Source organism: Panthera uncia, chromosome D2 (assembly GCF_023721935.1).
Source record: "Panthera uncia isolate 11264 chromosome D2, Puncia_PCG_1.0, whole genome shotgun sequence".
In the NCBI taxonomy this organism is placed as follows: Eukaryota; Metazoa; Chordata; class Mammalia; order Carnivora; family Felidae; genus Panthera; species Panthera uncia.
The window spans coordinates 50,860,772-50,878,372 of NC_064818.1; the positions used below are offsets into that span (position 1 = coordinate 50,860,772).

The 17,601-nt window shown below is 39.4% G+C and overlaps 1 protein-coding gene across 3 annotated transcripts in view; it reads right to left on the bottom strand.

Moving 5' to 3' along the window:
* The window catches only part of IDE (insulin degrading enzyme), a 114,983-nt gene that overhangs the window by 21,171 nt on the left and 76,211 nt on the right, over positions 1 to 17,601 (bottom strand). For 2 of the 3 annotated variants that reach the window (XM_049646383.1, XM_049646385.1), the window contains exons 12-15: positions 10,115 to 10,217; positions 7,450 to 7,572; positions 4,834 to 4,916; positions 756 to 900 (exon numbers count right to left, since the gene is read on the bottom strand). In XM_049646383.1, the coding sequence (XP_049502340.1) occupies positions 756 to 900; positions 4,834 to 4,916; positions 7,450 to 7,572; positions 10,115 to 10,217 (454 nt within the window). Of the gene's footprint in view, positions 1 to 108; positions 254 to 755; positions 901 to 4,833; positions 4,917 to 7,449; positions 7,573 to 10,114; positions 10,218 to 17,601 lie in introns of all 3 variants that reach the window. The other variant, XM_049646384.1, reaches the window with a different exon arrangement.

Below are 17,601 nucleotides of genomic sequence, written 5' to 3' on the forward strand. Positions count from 1 at the left end.
AAAACCATCAACCTTCTTGTTTAAAAATGCAGAAGTTAATAGTTTTCCCAAGCTCAACATAATGCTTAAATGGTGTGGTGCCTTTTCTTTGGTTTTCATTTTACTTACAAGTATTGCATTCATTCCTGATGCAATGCCATAGCTCAAACCTGAGAGGCGTGCTGCATATGTATACTCTTTTAAATCATCCTTCAATAACCTGATAAACAGGTATGTCATGTTGCAATGGAGAGGATCAGCATAAATGTAGCGACTAACAAAAAGAAAAACAAAAGAAATGCTTTGATACCTCAAGCAGTGGCATGGTAATGAAGAAACATGACCGAAGAGTATGGATATGCAGCCTCATGATCTGAATTTCTAGGGAAACAGAATAGGCCAACCTTATGTTTTAACAATGGCAGGAAGACTTCATTCTGTTGTCAAAGACCAAGATTTCACATAGAGAATGGATGAGATCTAAACCTAAGTCAGGGTCCAATTTTGTTTGAGGAGAAAAATGTGACAATCTGATGAAAGATGTTAAAAAAAAAACAACAAAAAAACAGAACAGAAATCAAGGAGAATTTGCATAATGTGAATGTAATGCTGAATACTTAGAATAAGAGTGAACTTAAAAATTAAATGAGAAAATATGATTAGCCATAAATATTTTTAAAAAGAAATTAAACTCATACCCTCAATCAAAAACGCTTCCATCAAATCAATATAAAAAAATGTTGATGAGTGGAAGGCTCTAAGACGTGGGTACTTACATACATCCCATAGATGGTATTTTGGAGGTCATAGCTCAAGCCTGCTAGCTCTGCTGCATATGCATACTCGTTGAGGGAGTCTTTGAGGAGCTCAAGGTACAAATAGGCCATGTTACAGTGCAAGGGGTCCACATAAGCAAATGGGCTGGAAGAAAATGTTGACAGTAAAATAGCTGATTTATTACTTCCCAATGTGATGTGGCCTTCCGAGATGGATCAAGAAACTGAATTATCGGTTAATATAATTTCCTGAAGATATGGTTTGAATTCTTGAGTCTGTTCTTCTCAGGAGGGGGAAAAAAACAAGATGTCTGAAAAAGAAGCCTGAAATATGCCAAGTGTGCTGGTGGTGGTGAGGAGGGAGAAGCAACTGTTGACCCCAGATGGTGTGGCCAGACTGATGAGTCAGAAATGCAGGGCAGGTAAGGAGTGGGAACAGGCCACGAGGCATGCCTGTGTTGAGGCTCATAGAAGGAGGCATGGTGGGGCCCCTGGCTGGCTCAGCTGGTGGAACATGCGACTCATGATCATGGGGTTGTGAGGTCAAGCCTCACGCTGGGCCAAGAGGTTACTTAAAATGAATAAATAAAAATAAAAAGAAGGAAGGCATGGCCGGACAGAGCTCATCTGGCATTTTCATGTCCTCCTCCAAGAAAGCCATACTCTTGGTGGACAGGAGTATGAGACTGAGAAGTTTGTATGCTGTTAAGTTTCTGAACTTTAAAGAGAAAGTTTATGGACACCTGTGAAATGTTAGCTTATCTGAGTTTCTACCAAAACCAATAAAGCTAGAGCACTGTCAGTAAAATAATTGATAATTCCCACTATATAACTGCAGCCCGAGCTAGGAAAAAATATTAAAATTTAAAAAAAACCCAAAAAACAAAAAAACCCAACTTAGGTGAAGAAGAACCACCAAAAAGAGGAAACAATAAGAGAGTGCAAGAGCTAAACAGGGCCACAGAGATCCACCTAACTTAAATCATTTCCCAAATAAGAAACAGTTTTCCTTATTTGTCACCTGGGCTGGTAGTGGCAGAATTAGGATTCAAATCCAAGTCAAGTGATCTACTCATTTGATTATAGGACACTGCTCACCTTTATGACAAGCAAGCAAGAGTCATTCACTCAACAAATATGTATCACACACTTACTATTATAATACATATAAGCACGTATAGATCAGAAGAGCCCAGTGCTAGGCTCTTCTCTAGGTACTGAGAATAAAGAAGAAACAAATCAGGCAAAGTCTCTGACCTCACAGAGTTTAACAGTCTAATTGGAGGAGAGAATAAATTTTAATATGTCAAGTGGGGATAGTGCTGTGAAGAAAAATTAAGCAGAGTAAGAGGGATAGGAATGAAGGGTGATGATGGTAGGATAGGAAGATTGCTAATTTACATACGATAGTTAATCAATGCCTCTCTCATAAGGGGACATGTGGGCCTAGACCTGAAGAAAGCAAAGGAGCAAGCTCTGGGGACATCTGGGTGGGCAAGTTGAGAAAACAGCCAATGCAAAGGACCCGAGGCCAGGTGCCTGCTTGGCTTGTTTGGCGGCAAATTAGTTTCACTCTATCCGTAGCACAGTAAATATAACCAATGTACTGCTAGCAAAGCCAATAATTTTATCAAAGCTGATAATAAAGCAAAAATAGGAGAAAGAGGCTTAGCCGCTTAGAAAATTAAAAACCAAAGAGATGGGTGCCTGGGTGGCTCAGTCAGTTAAGTGTCTGACTTGGCTCAGGACATAATCTCATAGTTCATGGGTTTGAGCCCTGCATCTGGCTCTATGCTGACAGTTTGGAGCCTGGAGCCTGCTTTGGATTCCGTATCTCCCTCTCTCTGCCCCTCCTCCACTCACACTCTGTCTCTCTGTCTCTCTCTCTCAAAAATAAACACTAGAAAAAATTATCTTAAAAATCAAAGAGAAAACTCTGTAACTATATAAACTTTCTCCATCTGGGAAATCTAAATGGATGTCCTGTCACTGAACTTTTTTAAGTACTGTATTCTATATGATGACACACTTCCTTCTTTAGGCAAACAGCAGCTCAGAAACGCACAGCACAACTCTGAAAAGCAAAATTATCAAATAAAAGGGACTCTAGAAAGGGCTTAAGCCCACAGGCACCTATATGGCAATCTTAGGTAGAAGTGAAAAACCAGAAAAAGCCAAATCTGGGAGCTCAAAGCCATATGGCTCAAGCTCTGAATGTAATTCCAAGACATATCCTAAAATGCTACGCGCGCAGCAGCTGTGCTGGTGAGGTGTAAAAGAGACCATGATTCAGCTGCAACGCTTAAATTCTGGTTCATTTGTTCATTTAAAAAATATTGTTTTGGGGGCACCTGGGTGGCTCAGTCAGTTAAGCGTCCGACTTCAGCTCAGGTCATGATCTTACAGTTTGTGGGTTCGAGCCCTGTATCAAGCTCTGTGCTGACAGCTCAGAGTCTGAAGCCTGCTTCGAATTTTGTGTCTCCCCCTCTATCTGCCCCTCCCCCTCTCACACTCCATCAAAAATAAACATTTAAAAAAATTTTTAATAAATATTATATTGTATTCAGGTGCTATATGCTTAAATATGGATCAGAGTTTTTAAAACTGTAACTAAGTACGCATAACATAATCCAATTTCTGAAAAGATTAAAAAGTACACACACATAGAAAATGTCAAGAAACCTAGCAGTGTGACCTCTAGGAAGACCAGAACACAGAGAGAGGGTCTTTTGGGAAGCAGATATTTTTAATTCTAACAACAGTATGGGCCAGATAGAGAATGCAAAAATATCAAATAGTTTCTCAAAATGTACCGTAAAGAAATTCATAATCACAGAAGTCAAATGGCACAATGGCGACAAGCTGCTTGGGATGTTACAAACATCACTATGAGTATCAAAAAATAAACGAGCTTTACCAACAATAAGCCATAGCTGGACAGTTCATGTTCAGTATAAAAAATAAACAATCTCAGTGCAGCTCCAGACAAGTCTACAAATCTCCAGCTTCGTCAATGTTTACATCCCTGCAATCTCAGCAGTTCATGCTGGCAAAATACCAACTTTCTATTCAGAGATTCTCGCCCCTTTTCCAAAACATTTAAAACGCATTGCGTTTTAATTTCATGTCAAGTCTTCCAAATAAAACTTAGTGAACATTATTACATGATGATAGGTTTCAAAAATGAACTATTGGGACTTCATCAAAATAAAAAGCCTCTGCACGGCAAAGGAAACAATCAGCAAAACTAAAAGGCAACCGATGGAATGGGAGAAGATATTGGTAAACGACGTATCAGATAAAGGGTTAGTATCTAAAATCTATAAAGAACTTAACAAACTCAACACCCAAAAAACAAATAATCCAGTGAAGAAATGGACATGATGATAGGTTTATTTCATAAACACACACCACTGAATTTTAAATAAAAAATTATGAAGTGTAAACTCACAAAGTAAAATTTGAACTGGGTGATACACTTTACAAATAAATAAAAGGAGACAGAGATGAACTCCAGATTTATATTGAGAAATCATTCCAACAGTAGTATTCATAAATGTTACTAAACATTTTTTTAATGTTTAGTAAAAAACATTCCTTTTTAATTAAATTGTTTTTAAGTAACAAAGCCAGGAATAGAGAAAGCAGTATCTAAGGGCTTCTGACGTTTAAAGGGCTGGAAAAGACTCCAAGTCATTTAGGAACTACTACCTCTTCCTCTGGGGAAATTTCAGGAATACAAAACCAAAACTACAACAGAACACACCCAAATGTGAAATTTCTCAACGAAATTTCTGGGTGAGTCTACAGCCTCCCCAGGCTCCAAAGTCCTGAAAGTTAGGAAGGCCCTCCTAGTGGCTAGCATAAATCATGTCAGTTAAAAGGTGTGTTCATCAATGCAAATTGACAACCTTGGCTTTCACGATATCCCTTACCAGCAGCAGCCTTCCCTGGCCCCAGCCACAGAACTCTAGTTTCTTTTACTTCTATACATGGGTCCGTTGACATGAAGAAAACTTTTAGGAATGCGACTGTTGATTTTTATAAGAAACTCTGTAGCTAGATTCATTTTACATACCTGAAAAATTCAAAGTTGAGACAAGCCTTTGGCAAGAAAAACTTATCATCTTGTTTGAACCAGAGTTTGCTCATAGCTGTATCCTGTGATGGAGAAACAATCTGGTTAGGGAAATACGGGCACATTCTGCAAAAAGCTCAATCAAATCATACTTCAAGAGGAGTAGGACAGAGGCACTGCTGAGGCTGTTCTGCAGAGGCTGCTGTCTTATGGCCTTGAAACAAACTCAGAGGGTCACCAGGTGGGAAGGTGAAAAGAGAAAACTGCTGATCCTGGTAGCAGAGAGAAATCACCCTTCTGTCTCCCCAGGTGCGGGGGCTGGGGGGATGGGGACACAGTAGAGGAAGGGATAGGCTGGAGAAGCCAATTCCAACTGTCCTGTCCCTGTATTTTTGAACATTGGGAGGCAGACGCAGGGGTCCTTAGGGGGGTATAGCAGCCAGCCTCCAAGGTGAGCTACAGCAATCCTTGCCTGCTGGCATTTACATCTTGTATAGTCCTCTCTCCCACAATGAACCAGGATTGGTCTACGTGACCAACAGACTATGACAGAAGTGATGGCAGGGTAGCTCTGAGATTAGATCCTAAAAGACATTGTAGTTTCCATCTTGATCACCCACTTTCTCTCTTGAATCACTCACTTTGGAGGAAGCCAGCTTCCAAGTCAAACAACTCTATGGAGAGGCCCATGTGAAGAACTAAGGCCTTCCAACAACCACACAACTGAATTTAGAAGAAAATCCTTCAGCCCTAATTGAGCCATCAGATGACTGAAGCCTCACTCAACAGCTGGACTATAACCTAATGAGAGACCCTGAGCCAGAACCACCCAACTAAGCCACTTCCAGATTTCTGATCCTCAGAAATTGCACGCAGATAAAAATAAACATTAAGTTGCTAAAATTTGGAGGAATTTGTTATGATGCAGTAGTGGATAACTAACACAGTCAAGAATGAACAAATAACCCACTACCTTAACTCTCTACTTCACTCATACGGTATTAAAAACTCCTGAGGGGCGCCTGGGTGGCGCAGTCGGTTAAGCGTCCAACTTCAGCCAGGTCACGATCTCGCGGTCCGTGAGTTCGAGCCCCGCGTCAGGCTCTGGGCTGATGGCTCGGAGCCTGGAGCCTGTTTCCGATTCTGTGTCTCCCTCTCTCTCTGCCCCTCCCCCGTTCATGCTCTGTCTCTCTCTGTCCCAAAAATAAATAAAAAAAAAAAAACGTTGAAAAAAATAAAAACTCCTGAAACTCTGATGAGAGATGTAAAGGTTCTCCGTAGTTTACTCTGAGAAGACCTATTTAAAACAAAGCGCCTGGGTGGCTCAGCCGGTTAAGTGTCCAACTTTGGCTCAGGTCATGATCTCATAGTTCGTGAGTTCAAGCTCCACATCAGGCTCAGAGCCTGGAGCCTGCTTTAGATTCTGTGTCTCTGTCTCTCTCTGCCCCTCCCCCACTCACACTCTGTTTCTGTCTCTCAAAAAATAAATGTTAAAAAAATTTTTTTAAGAAAAAATAAAACAACAAATAATAGGAGAGGTAAAAAAGCTTTCTCTTTGAATAACCCAACCTATAACTCATTCAAATGTCATTTTTAAAGAAAAATGGTTGTCTAGTTAATAATCTAGTTGCATGAGATAAATTAAATTTCAAGTTTCTAAACACTCTTCTCTCATTGAGTTCATCTAAATGTTAGGTCCTTTGAAGAAAATAAGAAGAAAGATGTGTGTCTACGGTGGTGAGTTTAGAAAGAGAATTTAGGAAAGAGGATGTGTATTAATAATTTGATCCATTTTTCCACACAATTTGCTCAAGGTGTGAAATAATGACACAAAAAGAACATTCTGAAAAAGGGGGGAAAAAAAGCGCCCCATTTCTCAATCACCCTTTTCACTGGCTTATTAACTTCCTATATTCCTTGTTTTCATCAATTTCCTAGAGCCATTTTACCAAAATGAGAATTATTTCCAAGGGCAGGAAATCCAACAGCTACCCTTGGATATGCTCTCCTCCAGGATTTAGAGATTTTCTTTATCTCTAACTTTCACAATGCAGTTCTCTAACTTCCACTTCCTACTGGGTCTTCAGTGACTATGGAAAGGAGGCTGATAACTTTCAGTAGATTTGTGGTTGTAGCCTAGATTTATCTTTTTTTTTCTGCAAACAATACCCCTAGATTCTAAATTCTTTAGTAGTTTGTTTGCTTTAACATTTCTAGCCTTTTAATATTTCTTAACAGTTATTCTCTACAACTTTCCGTGAGCTCTTAGGACGTGAGCCCCCCAAAACAACCTAGTACCAAATACAAGAAATCATCTCTCTATCCCTTCCGTGTAATAGGTGCATCTCCTAAATTTAAAAATCACTGATTCTAAGGGTGTTTGGGTGGCTTAGTCGATTAAGCATCCAACTCTTGGTTTCGGCTCAGATCATGGTCTCACGGTTCATGAGTTTAAGCACTGGATTGGGCTCTGCAGTGACAGTGCAGAGCATGCTTGGAATTCTCTCTCTCTCTCTACCTCTCTCTGCCCCTCTCCTACACTCTCTTTCTACGACCCCTTCTCTCAAAATAAATAAGCATTAAAAAAAAAAAAAATCACCAGTTCTAACATGTTACCTTAATAAGAGAAGGGTATGGTGTTGCTTCTTTTTCTAATGATAAAATCTCAAAATTCGTAGGAATAAATTCATTCTTCGTTGGAAGTTTAAATTTTCCATTCAGGTCAGCATTTTGCCATTTCTGGATGAATAATGAAAAACACACACACACAAAAGCAATTAGAGTTGCATTGAAGAGTGTAAAATAGTCCCTTTGCTTAACGTCTAGGCAAATATTAAGGGGATACGTCACACAGCTTTCCTTTTCCACTTCCAAATCCACTGATGGCTTTTCATGAAACTTGAGTTGGTCTCTCTTTTACTAGTCAAGATTTTACACTTACCTATCTTTCCTCTTTACATATTTCCAAAATGACTAGCTGAGATTAAGGGGCAATCTGAGACTTCAGAATCAGAGACTACCTGGTCCATATGAAGATCACGTTTGCTCTAGCTCCCTAAAGAATGGAGAATAATCTGGAAAAGGATATATTCTTGCAATTGATAGGTAATAGGTCATTTATAAAAGAATTAAACTTTCAGCTGCACTAAGTTACTTGCATGTATGGCTTGAAAACTAGATTAAAGGGTTTCTTTCAGAGCCTAAATGTCCATCAACTGATGAATGGATAAAGAAATTGTGGTTTATATACACAATGGAGTACTACGTGCAAATGAGAAAGAATGAAATATGGCCCTTTGTAGCAACGTGGATGGAACTGGAGAGTGTTATGCTAAGTGAAATAAGCCATACAGAGAAAGACAGATACCATATGTTTTCACTCTTATGTGGATCCTGAGAAACTTAACAGAAACCCATGGGGGAGGCGGGGCGGGGGTGGGGGGGGGGGGGAAAAAAAAAAAAGAGGTTAGGGGGGGGGGGGGAGCCAAAACAAAAAAGACTCTTAAAAAAGGAGAAAGGGGGGGGGGGGGGGGGGGGGGGGGGGGGGGGAGAGGAGGTGATGGGTATTAAAGAGGGCATCTTTTGGAATGAGCACTAGGTGTTGTATGGAAACTAATTTGACAATAAATTTCATATAATAAAAAATAAATGAATAAATAAATCAATAAATCTAATGAGCAAATATTAAATTAAAAAAAAAAGGGTTTCTTTCACTTTAGTACTGTTTCCTAAGGTCTGCTCCACCACTCTCCCAAGGATCATGTGAACTTCTAAGTGAACCAGTAATTCACGCACAAAGTTAAGGACAAAGTGGATACTTAAGTCTGGATTGTAGGACAGGGTTGATACAACATGTTGGTTGTGCTCTATGGGCTAGTTCCAAAAGCTAAGTGGGACAGATCACAGGTCAATGATTGCTGGACTCTAATTTATAAGACTTCTCATTATGTTAAAAAAAAAAAAAAAAAATGGCCACCACTGCCAGTGATGCTGGGTTCAGTAATTTGGTCTTCAGATGATCCAGCACAGCCTTGCAGCTTCTGCAATTCTATTCTATTTTGGTTTCTACATTTATGTTTTTTGGCACTGGAATGGTGGGAATGTTGGCCGTATTATGAGTAGCAAGTTTCCCGAATGGCTGAAGAGTAGGGGCTGGGAAACACATAGTAAATAATTTCGCTGCTAAACTCCCAGATAAATTTGGGTTGTTTTGGGTTTTGTTGTTGTTGTTTTTCCTTCTGTTTTTAATTGAGTAAGCTCTACACCCAAGGTGGGGCTTGAACTCACAACTCTGGGATCAAGAGTTGCATGCTCTACCAACTGAGCCGGCCAGATGTCTCCCAGATAAATTTATTTTAAAAAATTCCCATTTGGGGAAGGTTTGTTATGAACAGAGCTTGCTGAATAGGGGTTCTCTTTTGCTTTACAATTAATTCATGGGAGATCAGCATTTCTCAGTTTAGCTAGATGGATATTTTCATATACTAAGGGGCTCCAGTGATTTCCTTCTGTATTGTGAATAAGTCAGAACAATGGTTTTCTTAAACTATCCTTTTTTTCTGTATTGTCATTATGCAAGTACATTTAAGAAATGTCCATTATTCAAGTTTAACTAGAACCTAGTCAGAGCAAGGCTTTCTGGTGTTTTCCCACAAATAAAGGACAATATCAAAGCTACAGTAACAATGAAAACTAAAAAGTACTAGACAAGTAGGTTAAGACTCATAAACAAAAGCTTCACTACTTATGAATGGGGTAACAAACTACCTAAACACAGCTGTTTTGAAAATTCTAAACAAATTCTAATTCCCTTACATTGACAAAAAGAGCAATGACGTAATATGAGGCATACAATATGGCACCTCCTAAAGTGAAGACTGTGCGAATCCCAGAGACTATTCCCAGCTGTACACCCAGCACGACAGTGAGCCCTCTGGAGCCCTTGTATCTGTCTTTCATGCTACTTCCATCTCTTCTTGCCTGTTTTGGTGCCTTTGCTTCTCTGTGTACTTTGGACTTCAATGATCTTTGACTGCATGAGGCTGAGGGTCTGCTTTCAGCCCTGATGGTCTAACAGACACATGAGAAGGTGGCCATAGTGCCATTTCTTCACACAAAAACCTAAGCTCTAGCTCTCCATCTCCTTGTCCACACTGCTCAGGACAGCACAGACAGCTGTGGGCCGTCACTCTCCACACTGGCCCATGAGTTGATCTAGGGAGCTCATATTCTTGGGTGCCCCTCACAACGCCAAGTTTATTCACAGATGACTGAACCCTACCTTAATGACTTCGTCTGGTACAGCTTCTTGCTTGTACTGGGTTCCATACCACTCTTCCGTGCGATCAGTTTTTCCTTCAAAAGACTTGGAAACTATCGCAACCCTAAAGATAAATGGAAAAAACAAATAAAAAAACCTTATAAACTCATGTTGTATATATGCATTTCTACAGCCTGACTCCTGAAAATGTTTTTTTAATTTTTATCTTAGAGAGAGAGAGAGAGAGAGAGAGAGAGAGAGAGCAAGAGCACCTAAGTGGGAGAGAGGGGCACAGGGAGAGAGAGAATCTTAAGCAGGCTTCAAGCTCATTGTGGAACCTGACACAGGGCTTGATCCCACAACCCTGGGATCATGACCTGAGCCAAAATCAAGAGTCAGACATTCAACTGACTGAACCACCCAAGTGCCATGAAAATGTAAACAATATCCAAGAATATGGTGGGCCTCTAAGACCCAGTAAGTCCTATACTGTTTAGTCAAAACAAGGAATGAAGTATAGAGGTTTCTGGCCATAGTCTCTGTTATCCTTTGGTTAGAGCCCATCATTTTTAATGTGAAAAACTGTGTGCAGGAGTCTTGTGGGTATGCTACCAACTAAAATTTTAAAAGAAGAGTAGCTAGGGAAAAATACTGAACAAACTCAGTTGGAAAATAGTCTTAAAAAAAGCAAAACAAAGTATTCCTTCCCAGGAACAGCTGAGGCCCAGTGTTAACAAAAATGGCAAAAATGGCAAAAAACAACAAAAAACAACAAAAAAAAAAACGAAAAAAAAACCCACCAAACCAAACCCAAAAACCCACAAACAAAAAAAAACCCCAAAAAACCCTTGTTGGCTCATCCAGATATCCAAAAAACCAAAAACACACTCATATTATTATTTGCTAAGTTTGTGCTCTATGTTTTTTCCCTACCACATACTACCATCATATGCATTTAATACATATACATTGCCCTTCCTATTGCTAGAGGTGAAGGAAACGAGACCAAGAAACACCTCTCTATCTTCTGATTTGTTAAAAGCTTTCATTGATGGGAAAATAGAAACAGCCCAGAAGTCAGAAGGGAAAAAAAAAAAAGTTCAGGGAAAAAAGGTAGAGCTAAGTCAGTCCTGTTACTGGTCCCACTTCTCCTTTACGTCCCAATTTCAATAACAAGGTCTAGGTATGCTCCTACTTGTTCTCACCCATCCTCTCAGAGGTTTGGTTCCAGCCTCTGAATGTCTGCCTCACAGCTGAAAGCCCAGTACTTGCAATGAAAACTCCTCTCTACTGAATACCCAACCATCTTCCAAATCTTTGTGTTCCTGTCCCTCATTACACCTTCCCAACTTCAATGCCTGACTGTCTGAATTACTGTCAACTTCTTATTTATTCTAGATGAAATACTCTACCTGGCTGGCTAGACTTGGTCTTTAACACCTGGTTTAGGGTAGATATCATAACCAATCCGACTAACCTGTTAGTATGACTGACTAATCTACCAGCTGAAGGTATTCAAGCTGCCATTGACCACTGCCAGTTCTAGAAAACATGCTAAATAAGAATATATTCCACAGAAACAAGTGAGAAATCATAGGGTTTAATGGATGAAAGAGTTCTGTTATCATGTCCAGAAGAAATGATCCATGTTTGGCAGTTTGAGAATTCCTCTTGCAGGATATATGTAGAGTGTATATAGAACTCACAAGGCCACAATTAGCAACTACGTGGATGGAACTGGAAGGTATCTGAGTGAAATTAGAAGAAATTAGAAACTAGAAGGTATCTAAGCAAAATTAGCCTGTAAGAGAAAGACAAATACCATATGACTTCACTCATATGAGGAATTTAAGATACAAAACAGATGAACCTAAGGGAAGGGAAGCAAAAATAATATAAAAACAGGGAGGGGGACAAAACATAAGAGGCTCTTAAATACAGAGAACAAACAGGGTTGCTGGAGGGGTTATAGGTGGGGGGATGGTCTAAATGGGTAAAGGGCATTAAGGAGGACAATTGTTGGGGTGTCATACATAGGGGATGAATCACTGGAATCTACTCCTGAAATCATTATAGCACTATACGCTACCTAATTTGGATGTAAATTTAAAAATAAATTTAAAAAAAGGAAAAAAATGCAGGCAGAAACCATTAAAAGAAGAAGAAGAAGAAGAAGAAGAAGAGGAAGAGGAGGAGGAGGAGGAGGAGGAGGAGGAGGAGGAGGAAGAAGAAGAACAACAACAACAACAACTCACAGGGCCACATGAAGGGTATGTAATGTTTCTTAAGGACATTCATTCAACACATGACAGGGTCTGCTAAGACTCAGTTCTAGAAAATGCTTCCTTCCACTCTTGCTCACTTCCTAGAGAATGAATGGACTGATTCTAAAGGAGACTTCTGAAAATTGTGTTAGGAAGTTAAATAACCTGGTAGCGAGGTGGTGTTACCATCTTCTCTTCCATGAGATGCTTGATTTTGGAAAAGCTTGTTACATAGATGGCTTTGGTTTCCCTGAATGACAGCCCATGCATCAGAATAATGAAGTAACTGATTATAACTTGTGAACACTGAAGCATTCATTTGGTAGTGGACGTGCCCCCTGAAACAAGAAAACTGTAAACTCTGTTCTGAGAGAGAAAGTGAAAAGGTTCAGGTAAAGCTGCCATATGCTTTGGAGGATGACTATGTGACATAGAGAGCAGCAGAGGCTGGACACTGCTTAGCAACAGGCAAGTTAAAAGGGGGGAGAAGAAGGGAGATTGGTCAGCTGCAATCCTAAGGGACTTGAAGTGTTACAAGGAAGCAAATATGAAATAGATAAACACAGTTCCCCAAACAAGGCAAACTTCAAATACTGGCCTGATAGAGATACCTTTGCAAAACAAGAATTGGTGTACCACTGAGGAATTTAAAACTGAAATATACAGTGAAAGGCTATGTATCTAAAAATAAATTATAAGAGGTAGGCAAGGGGAATGATAGCAGAGACAGAGTACATACACATCACATCTACTTAGAAATGCAGTGTGGAAGCACAAGAACACTTGAGTTATGGGAAAAAGAGAGAAGTTACAATAATCTAAGAATGCCACGGACAGCTGCAATATATTTAACTGCAGACAATTCAGAAAAACTAGCACAGATACTATAGCATCCTTAGACTATCTGCTGGAAATCTAATTATACTAAAAAATAGTCTTGAGTTGTTTTTTTTTTTTAATTTTTTTTAAACGTTTATTTATTTTTGAGACAGAGAGAGACAGAGCATGAACGGGGGAGGGTCAGAGAGAGGGAGACACAGAATCCGAAACAGGCTCCAGGCTCCGAGCTGTCAGCACAGAGCCCGACGCGGGGCTCGAACTCACGGACCGCGAGATCGTGACCTGAGCCGAAATCGGCTGCTCAACCGACTGAGCCACCCAGGTGCCCCTAGTCTTGAGTTTTTTAAGTGCGTGTCTGTGGTGGTGGGAGCAATGTTATTCTTTAACTCTATCCACCGAGAGCTGGTTGCTGATACGGTACTGACATGGTCCTTAGAAATAGGAGAGAAATGAATTTTTCTTTTCACACTGAAACTTACAACAGTGAGAAGGAAAGAGTGGCCTAGAATGAATGCTCACCACTGACTTCAAGTCAGCCATTTAGAAATGTTGAGAGGAAATGAATAGCTATTGAAGCTGGACAGTACCCATTCAGAAACAGTAAGTATCCTGACCATAGACATTAAAAGGCAATATGGTTCCCAGGGTATGAATTCTCATGATACTTTTGCAAATAATCCCTGAGAGAGAAGTGGAATGACATCCAAGAACGAGGAGAAGCTTCACAGGCAGTTGTGATGACTTCAAACAGAATTAGTAGAGAGGGCACAGATCTGGCCATCAGAAACTTGGAATCTGGCTGATACTCTGACTCACTTTCTTTGAAATCTTGCCAAAATCACAGTTAAGATCTAATTAGGCAAGTCTCTGGGCTTCAGTTCCATTACCTTTTAAATAAGGATTCTAAATAGATGAACTCTATCCTTCCACCAGAATTGTACAATATCGTGATATCAAATCATATTTTCAAAAAATACACCCCAAAGAAGAAAGACAGTACCAAAAAAAATCCATTGATGAAACTCAAAGTCAAACTTAAAGAATAGTGTCAGGAAGTAAATAAAAATAAAACTTAAAAAAAAGGTGGGGGGAGGGCGCCTGGTGGCTCAGTTAGTTAAGTGTCTGACCCTTGATTTCAGCTCAGGTTATGATTTCACAGTTCGTGAGTTCAAGCCCGGCATCAAGCTCTGTGCTGACAGATTCTGTCCGGCTCTGTTTGGGATTCTGTCTCCTCTCTCTGCCCCTCCCCCATCTGCTCTTGGTATCTTTCTCAAAAATATTTATCTTTCTCAAAAACAAATAAAAATAAAAGTTAAAAAAAAAAACGCAAAAGAATAGCGACAGGAAGGCCAAAGTGCTGAAGAAATTGAGGTTCATGAAAAATGCTAAAAGACACTTTTTAAAAGGGTTTCTTAAGAAAGAAGGAATCAAAGAAAGTTTAGGCTAAATGCTTAGAGAATTCAACCTTTATTGAGCCCTGACAGCCTGAATCCGAGAAAAACAGGTTTTTTAAAAAAATGTTTATTTATTTTTTAGACAGAGAGAGAGAGACAGAGAGAGAGACAGAGAGAGAGAGAGAGCGAGCGAGAGAGTCCACACATGTGTGCTACCGGGAGAGGGGCAAAGAGACACAGAGTACGAAGCAGGCTTCAGGCTGAGCTGTTAGCACGGAGCCTGACACAGGGCTGGAACTCATGAACCCCGAGACTATGACCTGAGCTGAAGTTGGATGCTTACCCGACTGAGCCACCCAGGCACTCCAAGAAAAACACAGTTTTTACCTGGGAAGAACTCATAAAGCAAAATGACCTAAAGCAAAATGTGATACACTGGTCTCAGGATAGCAGATGACAAGACTACTGAATTAGAATTTGAATACTGATTTAGAATTTATGGGTCTTTAAACTGTAAAGGTGGACCAATCCCCTGGCTGAAACCCAGACCAGGGTTAGTGAGTGAATCAGCCAAAGTGGCTCAAATGAATTCACATCTCCAATGCAGATCATACTCTCTGATGCTTAGGCAACTAATAAATCCCAGTAGGATCAATGCCCAACACCCTTTAGAAATACTGGAGGACAGGAGAAAAGGCAGAAAAGATGGAGATGGATAAATACTCTGACTTTCAGAAAGGGAAAGGAGTGGAGCCTAAAAAAAGCCTAGGCCAGTGGTTTAGATTCTAGTCAGCTGTCAGTCTACCAAACATTTAGACAAGAAGACAGTTATCACTAGGACCTGCATACATTCAGAAAGAACAACTCCTCCCAAAGACTTATTTATGACTTAAGCAAGGCATGTGGCAAAGACTATAGCTTTATTTGTAGGTTTAATATGGCAAAGTGGAAATCCCATCTCACACTACCATATAGATGAACCTTAGTCATTTTGCTAAGTGAAATAAAGATATGTTGTATGATTCCACTTATTCTAGGTATGTTAGCAGTCAAATTCATTGAAACAGAAAGTGGAACGGGGGTTACCAGGGGATGGTAGGAGGGAGAAAAGAGGAGTTGTTTAATGGGTACAGTTTCAGTTTTACAAGGTAAAAAAGTTCTGGAAATCTCTTTTACCACAATATGAATATACTACTGAATTGGACACTTAAAAATGGTTAAGACTATAAATTTTATGTTATGTGTTTTTTACCATAATGAAAAAGATGTCCACTGAACATATATGTGTGGTTCTATTTCTGGACTCTGTTTTATTCTAATGATTTCTCTTGGATCCTTAGGCCAATGCACAATGTCTTAACTAATGTAGCTTTAGTTAGTCTTCAAATCTGGTAGTTCAAGTCCTCCAACTTTTGTTTTTATGTTCAAGAGTATTATAGCTAATCTAGGTCCTTTGTATACCCATATGTATTTTGAAATCAGCTTACCAATTTCTAAAAGAAAAAAAAGGCTATTAGGACTTTAATTGTGATTACATGCAGTCTATGTTATTTTATTTTTTTAAATGTTTATCTCTGAGAGAGAGAGAGAGAGAGAGAGAGAGAGAGAGAGAGAGAGAGAGAGAGACGCAGACAGCAAGGGTGACACAGAATCTGAAGCAGGATCCAGGTTCCGAGCTATCAGAACACAGCATGACTCAGGGCTCACACTCGTGAACCTCGAGATAGTAACCTGAGGCAAAGTCGGAAGCGTAACCAACTGAGCCACCCAGGTGCCCCAGACAGGAAAAAATTTAATAGCAAGTCTCCTAATCTACAAACAAGGTCTTTAATTTCTTTTGGCACTGTTTCGTAGTTTTATATATGGATGTGTTGCTTATCTTTAAACTCATTCCTAATTATTTTATATTTTTGTTGTTATTGTAAATATTTTTTATTTTGAAATAATTACAAATCCATAGAAAAATGCAAAAATAGTATAGGGAGATCCCACGTACTCTTCACCCAGATCCTTCAGTGGTTACATCTTAATTATAGTACAGTATCCAAATAAGGAAGTTGATATTGATAGAATGTGTGTGTACTGTTAGTTCTATATCATTTTATCACATTTATCAAACTGTGTAACTAGCAGTAATATTTTTAATTTTCTCATCATTTGCTGTTAGCACATGTCAGAAAAGTGCAAACAATGGTAACTAGAAAAGACTGATGGAATAGTTCTGTCAGAAGGATTTTTCTTCTTCAAAAAGTTCTACCAGATTGTTGATTTTATTAATAAAATGACTGTTGCAAAAAACATACTCAATCTCCAGATCTTCAGAATTTTAGAAATATGTGCTTGACACCAGGGAAAAATTAAAAATGCAAAATATGTGTCAGTTAAGTATATTCTTTGTATTATTTGACTTTGGAAAACACGGGTGAAATTCAATTTTGAGGCAGAAATATCATGGGATAGTTCATAAGCTCTTTAGGGCTGAACCTCCTCTAGAAAGAGTATCTTTGTTACTGTAAAAGCTCCTCCAATTTTTTATCTCCTGGTTAATCACTGGTCAGTGAGAGGATTCTGAGATTGTAATGCTTCCCTCCACTTAAAAAAGAGGGTGTCCTAGCCTGGGTGGCTCAGTTGGTTCAGCGGCTGACTTCAGCTCAGGTCATGATCTCATGGTTTGTGAGTTCGAGCCCTGTGTTGGACTCTGTGCTGACAGCCTGGACCCTTGAGCCTGCTTCGGATTCTGTGTCTCCCTCTCTCTCTGCCCCTCCCCCATTCATGCTCTGTCTCTCTCTCTCTCTCTCTCAAAAATAAACAAACATTAAAAATTAAAAAAAAAAAAAAAAAAAAGGAAGGTGTACTCATTTGTTTATGAAGCCAGACATGTAAGCTGATACTTTGGGCATCTGAGTTAGGATGAAACCAGGTTAAGATGATCTATTTTTTTTTTTTTTTTTAATTTTTTTTTTCAACGTTTTTTTTAATTTATTTTTGGGACAGAGAGAGACAGAGCATG